This window comes from Cervus canadensis, chromosome 31 (genome assembly GCF_019320065.1).
Source record: "Cervus canadensis isolate Bull #8, Minnesota chromosome 31, ASM1932006v1, whole genome shotgun sequence".
NCBI classification, from domain to species: Eukaryota; Metazoa; Chordata; class Mammalia; order Artiodactyla; family Cervidae; genus Cervus; species Cervus canadensis.
Genome location: NC_057416.1, coordinates 32,672,379 through 32,684,773, shown reverse-complemented (window position 1 = coordinate 32,684,773; position 12,395 = coordinate 32,672,379). Strand labels below are relative to the sequence as shown.

Here is a 12,395-nt window from a genome sequence, read left to right as displayed (position 1 = left end):
TGCCCTTTTACCTCTGAGGTACCGTCTCAGCTAGTCATCTTACATCTGATACAAAGCACACGTACACTGAGAATATACAACTTGTGCTTAGTTAAGTAACCATTTGATATCATTTTCCATAACTATTCCAAACAGCTGATACAAAATACAATAATAACATCCAGGGAGATGTTCTAAAGGATTTGGGGGGGTGGGGATGAGTGTGTTTGAATTTTTTTTTAACTGCGTATGTCTCTTTCTCTTCAATATCTTTAACATATCTTCAGTTAGGATTCCCTTGAGTGATTTCACTTCAATGGTTACTGCAAAGGCCCATTTATTAATATTAAAAAGTAAGGCCATCATGAAGAAAACATTCCAATTGGAATTCTCCTTAAATATCCCAGATTTGTGTTTTGCACAAATTATTTTTTTTGCACAAATTTTTTGTGTTTTGCACTGTTTTATTTTAAAGTATATCCTAACTTTTCATGTGTAAATAGCCTCAAAGATTCTGTTGTGTGTTCCTTGCTCAGCCATGTCCGACTCTTTGTGACCCCATGGATTGCAGCTCACCAGACTCCTTTGTCCATGGAACTCTCCAGGCAACACTACTAGAGTGGGTTTCCATTCCCTTCCCCAGGGAACCTTCCCAACCCAGGGACTGAACGTGGGTCTGCTGCACTGCAGGCAGATTCTTTACTGTTTGAGCCACCAGGGATGGGCTGTAGCCTGCCAGACTCCTCTGTCCATGGGATTTTTTTCAGGCAAGAATACTGGAGTGGGTTGCCATGCCCTCTTCCAGGGGATCTTCCAGACCCAGGGATCGAACCCACCTCTCCTGTGTCTCCTGCATTGCAGGCAGATTCTTTACCCACTGAGTCATGGGGAAGCCCCAAGATTCTGTTACCTGAGTCCAGAACAGATGCTGAGTGTCACTACTGAATTTGGGAAATCTGCAATGTACCCTTGATAATGACACTGCATCTGAAAAACAGTACAGTGAGGCCAATAAATAAATTATTTATGCATAAAATGTATTGGCAAAAGTTATAAATATTCAAAACATTAAAACAGTTAAAACTAATAAGTTTGTGTATCACAAAGATTTATTAAAAGTGATTTTCAAGGAAAATAAGTATTTGACACATTTCTTTATTTTATACCAACAAGGTGCCCAGACGTGTTCTCTGGATCTGGATTTCATCCCTATCATACATGGAATATGGAATAAAATATTTGTATGAAACCACCAACATGGAACAAGCATATCCCAATGGTAACAATAAGCCCACTTCAATAAAGAAATGTGTGGTAATGAATGTCTAAGACATCTGGGTCTTACCTTAAAATATGAAGACTCAGAATGCAAGGATCCAGTTTCATTATATGTATAAACCAAAAAGTTCTGGGATACAAATGAGCTAAGGGAAACAAAAACTAAAAGTGGTTGAGTCATGAATTTACTATGAACATAAATGTTAAAGTAATAAAAAGAAGAGTAAAATATTTAGGATTCATATAAAAGTATTATTTAATTAGAGTAATTTTAGCATGCTATCACAGTGTAAATTCACTGATCTGGCATCTCAGAGAGTTTAGGCTTTCTTAACACCGGAATAGACTTTGAATCCTCCATATTAGATATTTGTGTGTGTGCATACAAATGTCTTCATTCAACAATATTTGCTGAGTGCCAACAATCTGATAGATCCAACTCAAGGCACTGGGGTACAGCAATATAGAAAAGACAAAACCACGGTCTTCCTCACAGTGAGAGACACATACTGCTAGGATGTTAGGTGATAATAAATAAGGCCTGAAGGTTGGTTGCAAATGTAGACAGGATGGCAAGGAAAGGCTAAATGATTTGATTACTGAAGACCTGAAAAGCAAGCCACTTGGATCTGCACAGATCTAACAGGAAATGCAAATATCCTGAGGCAGAGATAGGTTTTGTGTCTACAAAGACCATGTAGAGGGCAAAGTGCCTGTGGTGAAGTGTGGAGAGAAGACAAGAGACAACAGTAAGAGGTGGTGTCCCAGAGATGAGAAGCCACCAGTGGGAGATTCTGAGCAGGAAGGGAGCAGGGAGAAACATTTTAATAGAATCAGACTGAATGTCATGTTGAGAACCTTCTGTAGGGCAGATAAGCACAAACAAAGAGATCAGCTAGGCTACAATAGCTGGATGGTAGGTTATTATCCAGTAAAGACATGACGGTAGCTTGAACTAGGATTGTAGCAGTGGTGAGATCCAATTGCTGAATGCATTTTTTAAAAATAATTATTTATTTTTAATTGATTGATGATTACTTAAAAATATTGGTTTGATTTCTGTTGAATGCATTTTGAAGGTCGATCACATGGGATTTAGTAATTCATTGAATGTGGGGGAAAACAAAAGAAAAACATAAGACGTCAAGAGTGACTAACATTTTTGTTCTGAGAAACTGAAAGAGTAGACATAACACTTACTAAAATAACTGAGGAAAAGAAAAATTTTGAAAAATGATCAGAAGTATATTTGAGAATTACAGCAAACTCTTGGTTATCAAATAAGGAGTCAAATACATGAATGTAGCATTCACTGAAGAGAAATAAAGTAGAGATATAAGTTTGGGAGTAATCAATACACCCACAGGAGCAGATGAAAGAACCAGGTGATTGAGTATAGCTAGGAAAAAAAGGGGGGTTTAAGAATAGCACCATGGAGTATTTCTAAGATGAGAGAGATGAGGTGGAATCAGAAAACAAACAAAACAAAATCTGGGAAAGACTGAGTCAATGATAAGAGACAAACCAAGAGACTTGCTGTGTCCTGGGAGCCAAATGAAGAAACTGTTTTAAGGAGGAGACGCTGCTCAGCTATACAAAATGCCACTGACTGATCAAGAAAAATGAAGAATAAAAAGTAACTGGCATTTAGAAACATGAGGATCATTGATGTTCTTACCAAAGAATATTTTTTAATGGAATTGTAGTGACCCTAAAGACCAACATGAGTTTATGATCATGAGTTAGATGAGAATAGTCATGAATTAAGTAAGGAAAATTTTCTCCAGCCTTCTGTTCAGTTCAGTCGCTCAGTCGTGTCTGATTCTTTGTGACCCCATGAATCATAGCACACCAGGCCTCCCTGTCCATCACCAACTCCCGGAGTTTACTGAAACTCATGTCCATCAAGTCGGTGATGCCACCCAGCCATCTCATCCTCTGTCGTCCCCTTCTCCTCCTGTCCCCAATCCCTCCCAGCATCAGGGTCTTTTCCAATGAGTCAACTCTTCGCATGAGGTGGCCAAAGTATTGGAGTTTCAGCTTCAACATCAGTCCTTCCAATGAACACCCAGGACTGATCTCCTTTAGGATGGACTGGTTGGGTCTCCTTGCAGTCCAAGGGACTCTCAAGAGTCTTCTCCAACACCACAGTTCAAAAGCATCAATTCTTCGCGATCAGCTTTCTTCACAGTCCAACTCTCACATCCATACATGACCACTGGAACAACCATAACCTTGACCAGACGGACCTTTGTTGGCAAAGTAATGTCTCTGCTTTTAAATATGCTATCTAGGTTGGTCATAATTTTCCTTCCAAGGAGTAAGCGTCTTTTAATTTCATGGCTGCAATCACCATCTGCAGTGATTTTGGAGCCCCAAAAAATAAAGTCTGACACTGTTTCCACTGTTTCCCCACCTATTTTCCATGAAGTGATGGGACCAGGTGCCATGATCTTAGTTTTCTGAATGCTGAGCTTTAAGCCAACTTTTTCACTCTCTTCTTTCACTTTCATCAAAAGGCTTTTTAGTTCCTCTTCACTTTCTGCCAGCCTTACTCAACCACAAAAATGCAGGCAGACAAAATGCAGTTGTTAAAAATACGTATTTTCAAAGATGTAGGCACAGAAGATGCTATTTGAGTATATAAAATGTTGAAAAACACAGATTGAGACAGAAAGTAGATTGCTTGTTTTCCAGAGTAATGGCTGATAACAGGGATTAAATGTGAAATGGTATGACGGGTCTCATGTGGAGAATGAAATGTTTTAAAACTGATTTATGGTTGAAAATTGTGATACTATATTAAACTTACATAATTATGCACTTGAGAGTTTTATGATTATATGTATATATACATAATTTACCAAATAAAGTTATTAAAATAAATACATATATAATTAAAACCTCAACACAAAGTATGCCACTAGTTTAATTTTCTGCCTATAACCACATGATATATATATATATATAATTGCATATTGGATATACTTGATACATAACTTGCCATTCTTGAGTTCATGGATTTAAATGCTTACTTATTTATGCATAGCTTTATTTGAAAATAACAAGCTGGAAAATAAAAATTCAGAGATCTCGTAGACTTAATATTCAGGAACTAATGAATCCAAAACTGAAAAACTAATTAAACAGCCTACATTTTGCCACATGCTTAAATTTAAATAGCATATAAAAACATTTTTTTAAAGCAAATTCTAAGCTTTAAGGCAAAATCATTTCTTACTGTTTTCTGAGATGCAGAGTGTATGGTTTTTTATCAATGGTAATGATATAAGTCACCTAAAATAAAGCAAATAAAGATAATTAAGTAAATCAGAAATACATAAAATAAAAGAGTATTTTCACTAAAGTCAAAAAAGACTCACGCAATCCATTTTTAAAAAGCATATATCCTTCAGAATTTATTGTTCTAACTAGCAAGAATTTTAAATTTTTTAATAAATTCAGGATGAGGGTGATAAATGTAGGGAATGGCTTTTGAAAGGAAGAGATGAAAGCTATATTTTGAATAAATATAACTTTACTATGTATTAATACTAGATTTTACTCTTTATGCTTATAAAAAACATATTCATCCTTAGCCAGAATGAATGAGGCATGACTGTAGGCTTACATGCTACACAAAATACAATGAAACAATAACATGTTTATAAATACATAAATACACATTCTCAAACACTAGAGCCGCTTTGCAATGCTTCACATATAAGCTAAAGACAGACCTGAGAGAAGGAAGCCAGGGAAGAATGCTGGGGCTCCAGCAATACAAGCTGTGAGACTACAGGGACTAAGCCGTAATGGTCCTCACCACCTTGATGGGAAGGGGTCCAGGAGCAGGAGATGTACATAGCACACAGTACGGCAGGTTGCTTTTAAAGCATCATCCGGAGGGTGAGAGAGTGTCTAGCGAAACATGTTTTATATAAAAGAACGATACAGGCATGAAATCCAACCTTTGTCCTTTAACAAAATATGACTCTCAGAGGTACCTCCATCTACTGGGCCATATCCTATTGGTTGGAAGGAAGTCACAGGTTTTTCCTATACTCAGAGGTGGAGCTTCTTCAATGGTCTGAACACTAGACGGTAGGAACCACTTTGTGAATTTAGGGTCTGTCCAACACCATGGGCAAAGAACAACTGGGGAGCTGAGGAATAAAACCCACAGCTCACATAGTACTGGGAGATATTCAAGGTCTGATCAACCAGAGGAGAAAAATGTCACTGAACACACTCATGCCATTCAGTAAAGATCACAGAAGGGTCACATTTTAGTGTTAAGGAGAAACTAACCTAGAAACCTAGAAACTAGAGTCAGGGTTACTCTAGACATTCATTCTAAAGACACTGTGGTTTAGTCACTCAGTCATGTCTGATTCTTTGCGACCCCATAGACTGTCCAGGCTTCTCTGTCCACGGGGTTTCCCAAGCAAGAATACTAGAACAGTTTGTCATTTCCTTCTGGAGGGTATCTTCCCGACCCAGGTATCAAACCCGAGTCTCCTGCATTGCAAGCAGATTCTTTACCACTGAGCCACCAAGAAAGCCCCACAAAAGACACTACAAGCATGACATTTTCAATCTGGTTCATAGGTAACCTAACTGCCTGCCGAAACAAAGTATAATACATTTTAAAGGAAAATCACAAAGTTAAGCAATCAACCAAATAAAATTAGCAGGGTTAATCCAATCAAAAATAAATATACCCAGGAACATGAAATAAGCGTGATGACAGGGTAAGAGGCTCTGGTCTTATCTTCCTCCCACAGATATATCAAATATAAGCTTTGCATGGGTCAATTGCCTCTGAGAGAAATCCAGAAAGTAGCAGAGTGGCTCCTCAATACTGAGTGACTGAGAAAATATCCACCACGCAAAAGGGCAGGAAAGGTGGAAACACACACACACCATAAAACCCAGCCCTGGCAAAATAACTTCTAATCAGGGGAGAAGCCCCAATTCTCAGTATCTCCCTCAGCACCAAAAGGTTTGGACCAGGCATCCAGCAGCACAACTTTTCTTTTTTTTTTTTTTAACTTTTTATTTTATATTGGAGTATAGCCAATTAGGGCTTCCCTGGTGGTTCAGATGGCAAAGAATCTGCCTGCAGTGCAGGAGACCCAGGTTTGATCCATGGGTCAGGAAGATCCCCTAGAAAAGGCAATGGCAATCAACTCCAGGATTCTTGCCTGGGAAATCCAATGGACAGAGGAGCCTGGCAGGCTACAACCCATGGGGTTGCAAAGAGTCAGACACAACGAACAACAAAGCAGGCATAGCTGATTAACTATGTTGTGATAGTTTCAGGTGTACATCAAAGGAAGTCAGCCTTATATATATATGTATCCATTCTCCCCCAAACTCACCAGCCATCCAGGTTGCCACAGAACATTAAGCAGAGTTCCATATGCTATACAGTAGGTCCTTGTTTGTTATCCATTTTAAATATAGCAGAGTGTACATATCCATCCCAAACTCCCTAACTATCCCTTCCCCTTATCTGTGAATCTCTTTCTGTTTTGTAAGTTCATTGGCATCATTTCTTTTTAGATTCCCCATATAAGGGGTGTCATGCGATATTTCTTCTCTGTCTGACTTACTTCTCTCAGTATGACAATCTCTAGATCCACTCAGCAGCACACCTTTTAAGGCTGCCACCCAAGGGACTGGCTTCCAAGTAGCCTAGTTCAGACAGCCACTGGGACTTGGCGTCCATGAGTCTCCCATTAAACAAAGAAGCAGATTTTCATGTGTCCATGAGCACGTCTCATGGTTATTCCCAGGTGCATTATAGATGGGGAAGGCCAAAGCACCCAGCTCTCACTTTCTTCCTGGAAGGGGCTTGACTACTCACATTCTCAGTTGCAGCTTGAAGGTCCAGCTTTGAATCAGACTACACATGTATGCTATTAGGGATACTGCCAGGATACTGCTATCAGAGATACTTCCAGGATACTGCTATTAGGGATACCAGCCTGAAAGGGCTGGTGGGCACTTCCCCTGACTACCCTCCCCCACTTTTTGCTCAATTCAACAAGAAAACCAAGTCTCCAGTTTCTTCCTAATAGGAGCTTCTCTATACAATGAGAATCTCAATTTTTTTTTTTTTAATTGAAGTATACTGATGTCCCTGGTGGCTCAGCAGTAAAGAATCCACCTGCAATGCAGGAGACCTGGGTTTGATCCCTGGGTTGGGAAGATCACCTCAAGAAGGAAATGGCAACCCACTCCAATATTCTTGCCTGGAGAATCCCATGGACAGAGGAGCCTACAGGTGGGCTAGTCCATGGAGTTGCAAAGACTCAGACATGACTGAGTGACTCACACACACACACATACTAATGTATAATATTATATGCTATGGATGTATAATATAGCGAGTCACAATTTTTAAAGTCTATATTCCATTTCTACTTAGAAAATGTTGGTGATGCAACCTCAACTTTTAAGGCTGCCACCTGAAGGTTTGGATCCCATATCACCCAACTCTGAAATCTGACAGGGTCCGCATTTATAGGTTCCCAGAGTCTTCTTAAGAGAAAATGTTTATACAGAAATGCAAGCACATCCCAGGACTATCTTCCTGGTCTCAAGACAGATGGGACAGGAAAAAACATAAAAGCCCCAACTTCTCCGTGGAAAGGGTTTGAGTGCATACTTCCCAGGCTGCTGCCTGGGGGCTGAGCTTCTAAATAGCTTATACTTGGCAGCTGACTGGGTACATAATTAGTCATCATCTGGGAACTTGAACAGATGTGAGGGCATTCCCCGTGCTTTCTTGCTCTGATTCACACCAATGATCATTATAAAAGTAACTCTCCAGCTTCTCCCTCAATGGAATTTGTCCACGCATATTGCCCCACCTTATACAGATGCACTGGAGGAACTGGCTAGGAAATCACCTAGTTACGGGATAGCTTCCCTTAAGCAGAGAAAACAAAAGGGGTGAAAGAAGTAACATTGTCTTTGCAGATGACATGATCACATGTACGGAAAACCTTAAAGACGATGCCAAAAACCTGTCAGAATTAATACATGAATCCGGAAAAGTCTTAAGACACAAGGCCAGAATACAAAAATCAGTGTTGTTTATATACACTTAACAATGAACTATTAGAAAGAAGAAGAGGAAACCAACCCCATTTACAATAAGAACAAAAGAATAAAATATTTAAGGATAAATGTAACCAAGGAGGTGAAAAACATACACACTGAAAACTAAAAACCAATCATGAATAAAATTAGAGAAGACACAGATAAATAGATAATCTACGTCTACAAGTTGAAGGGAATAATACTTTTCCATACCACTCAAAGTGATCTATAGATTCAATGCATCCTTATCAAAATTCCAATGTCATTTTTCACAGAAATAGAGAAAACAATCCTAAAACAGAACATTAATAGCTATAACAATCTTGAAAAAGAAAAGCAAAGCCAGAGACATCACACTCCATGATTTCAAGCAATATTATAAGGCTGTAGTAAGACTCATAAAAAAAATAGAGGGCATAAATTAATAAAATCAGAAATGAAAAAGAAGTTATAACTGACACCATAGAAATATAGATGACCATAAGAGACTATTAGTGTTGCTTAGTCGCTAAGTCATGTCAATCTCTTTGGCTCCTCAGTCCATGGGATTTCCTGGGCGAGAATACTGGAGTGGGTTGTCATCTCCTTCTCCAGAGGATCTTCCTGACCCAGGGATCAAACACGTGTCTCCTGCATTGGCAGGCAGGTTCTTTACCCCTGAGCCACCAGGGAAGATCATAAGAGACTATTAACAGTTATAAGTCAAGAAAATGGACGACCTACATGAAATGGATAAATTCTTAGAAAGTTACAAATCCCAAGGTTGAACCAGGAAAAAATAGAAAATATGAACAGACCAATTACCAGTAATGAAACATACATAGATTTCAAAACATGTAGACAGACACTGCACATTTCACATCCTGCATCATTGCTTTATACTTTGAGATAACGGAAGTAAACAACTTGAAGTTTAAAGTGATCATGCAATGACAATATACAGACAAATGCAAGCAAATCAGAAAAAAAAAGAAAGCTTATATGCAAATATTTTTTCAACAGTAGCTAGTTTACTCTTAATGGAAAAAAATTCATAAATTAAAGTTGTGACTCCATGTCCTAAAACTGATAACTCTGACCACCTTAATATCTGTAATCCTCTTTTTTCATATATATATATATATATATATATATGTATATATGAAAATATATATAAAATATCTCAAAAGGTTAATGGGAGAATTAATGAGAATAGTATATGAAAAAAAAACTTCTCTAAAGGAAATTATTTTATTATGATTTTCAAGTACAATTTCATACTTTTAGTTTTTACTATAATTTTTTAGTAGTAGAACATAATCATGTTCTACTGTATGTCAATACTGTATGTCAAAACAGAGTTATTGGAGTCTTAATATTTTTTTTTTTACTTACTCATTTCAAAAATTATTCCTTCAAACTGAAATCATTTTCTCAGGGTTTCTATATACTAACCCGATTTCTTAACCACGTGGAAATCTAAACCCCTATATTATGATTTCTAGTTTCTGGTCTGCAATCTAAAACAGTATAACTATGCCAATTTGAAGTATTTTAATCAGGAAAATATTCAAGATGGAATGTCTTCAATTTAATTAGTTTTTAGTAGCAGTGCACACTTTTCAAATTCTTTTTCTAATTAATGTTTACTGACATGTTTTCATTGTCAGTAAATGTGGTATCTACCACTTTAAACTTCAAATTGTTTACTTCAGTTATTTAAATATTATCAAATTTCAGGCAAATGTGATATTTTTAGTTTTCCTTTTCTTTGGCCATTATTTCTAATAAGTCTGATGTGTCTGGGTCAGATTCGCAGGTCTAAATCTTGCTCAAAACCATTTTTTCTGTCACTTTAACTGTGGCCATTAATAATGTTTTCTTTCCATAAACTGCAGTCTGAACCATTGTCACACTTAATTAATGTTGTTTATTTCTACCAGTATGATTCATCAACAGTATTTAATATTTCTTGAAAACTGTGAACAAGTGCTTCAGAAGAGCCTGAGAAATGAAGGGAAGGGCCCAGGAATTAGCAATAAAAACATGTGGCTTTGCAAGTGAATACAAATCAATATGATCTGATTCAATGCAAAGGTAAATAAAAATAGTCCTAAACTTTTAAATTATAAAACTGATACTCTTTAACTTTTTATTTGATATTGCAGCATAGCCAATTAACAATGTTGTGAGATTTTCACGATGAACAGCAAAGGGACTCAGTCATATATATATAGCTGTATTGATTCTCCCCCAAACTCCCCTCCCATCCAGGCTGCCACAAAATACAGAGCAGAGTTTCCTGTGCCATACATAGTGTAGGTCCTTGTTGTTTATCCATTTTAAATAGGGCAGTGTATACATGTCCATCCCACACTCCTGAATTATTCCTTCATTCCATCTTTAAAAGTAATATTGTTGACCATTTACCTGCTTCTCCCAGTCTTCACTCTCATTTGACCTTATCTTCTGTGGAACTGTGACATATAGGAACATTCCCTCAGAATCTGTAGTAAGAAAGTGGGATTTTTTTTTTGCAACAGTCCTCTAAGACAAGCATGGATTCTTAAGCTTTGAGTCCATGGTGGGGTCTACAATTGTAAGTCAATTTATCTACGTGTGTCCAGCCTCCTTCTTGGTCCCCAGATTTCAACAGATTTTCAATGGCGCACTGAAAATGGCTAGGAAATAAACAAATGAACAGAGAACAGACAATGCTGCAGGACCATCCTGTTGGTTTCCAGAACCACGGTGAAGCCTTTCCCTCGGGTCTCTGAGGAATAAAGCCAGGGCACTACCGAACGTGGTTAAGTCCTCTGGCTACAGAGTGGGTGACCCAGAAAGACCTTCAGCGGCTGAGACAATGCATGTTTGGCTAACATCTTCCATCCCCTATCCTGGTCCGGGAGTGGCTGGGGGTGGGAGGAAGGCACCATCAGAGAATCCCAGAAAGGGGCGGCAGGTATCCTAGAGCTACAGAAATTGCTCCCCAGGAAGATCTCAGCTCTGCTCAGTACCCAGAAGAGGGAGAAGGAAGTCGAGGCTCCGCAGTCTTACCCGGGCTGGCGAGCAGCCCTCCAAGCGCAGCAAGCAGTGAGAGGAATAGGAACATGGCTGGGTGGGGGCGCAGGAAGCAGAGCCAGGTGAGAGACCGTTGGGTATCCCTGAGGCTCGCGGGCAGAAGCCCTCCGGAGTACAGCATGCTGCCCCGAGCCCTGGGGGTGATGACCAGGGCCTCGAATTAGCTCTCAGCTGCACTGGCTCATCCTTGGGCATCCTGAGTTGACTGGGCGCTCAGGGCCGAAAGAAGGAACCGCAGACAAAAGCTTGCGCCTGCGCACAGCGGGTCTGTGATGACAATGTGGATATCCTTCCAACACTTCAGTAAGGGTAAAGGGGCAAAGAAGCATCCGGTCCATGGGGTCGCAGAGTCAGACACGACTGACGCGAATTAGCACGCACGCTCTTCTGGGGAAGTTCCTGGTAATTTCCATTCTCCATGTGACGGTTTTCTAACAAACTTTTATTTGCTATGGTGGGAAAGAAAGATGAAACTAGCAATATTAACTTTTTTTTTTTTTACAAGAAAATTTCTTAAATCGTGCTACTGCCGACCTCATAATCTTTTTAAAAAAGTCTTTTCAAACACGGAAAAATCAAGAATATGGAAATTGACCCTGGATACGACAATAGAAAGCATTTTTCTTCAACTGTGTCCCTATTCTTAAATACAATGTTAGGTTATACTCTGCTGGGGAAAGGGAAAAGGAAACTTTGAAATGGAATCTAAGAGTGGTTTGTTAAAACTCCGTTTAGAACCATACAAAGGAAGCTGTAGAAATGATGACAGCCAGCAGGACAAACTCAGAGAGGAAAGAGGGCACCAGGGCAGAAGACAACACACAATCTTCTGACAAATATCTTAAACTGCTCGGGCGCAAAAGCTAACTCACCTTCTGCCCACCACTCATCCTCACCTTCCTTTATCCCAGGACACTCCACAGAAAGGATGTATTGTACCAGCAATTACAAAAATAAAGTCTGAT

General features: G+C 38.9%; 1 protein-coding gene across 1 annotated transcript in view; it reads right to left on the bottom strand.

Annotated features, from left to right (window-relative positions):
* ADAM18 (ADAM metallopeptidase domain 18) overlaps positions 1 to 11,606 on the bottom strand; it is a 107,209-nt gene extending 95,603 nt beyond the window's left edge. The window contains exons 1-5 of the mRNA XM_043454327.1: positions 11,407 to 11,606; positions 10,780 to 10,856; positions 4,499 to 4,554; positions 1,325 to 1,403; positions 890 to 966 (exon numbers count right to left, since the gene is read on the bottom strand). Of these exons, the coding sequence (XP_043310262.1) occupies positions 890 to 966; positions 1,325 to 1,403; positions 4,499 to 4,554; positions 10,780 to 10,856; positions 11,407 to 11,551 (434 nt within the window). The 5' untranslated portion in view covers positions 11,552 to 11,606. The remainder of the gene's footprint in view (positions 1 to 889; positions 967 to 1,324; positions 1,404 to 4,498; positions 4,555 to 10,779; positions 10,857 to 11,406) is intronic.
* Between the last annotated feature and the right edge of the window lie 789 nt (positions 11,607 to 12,395).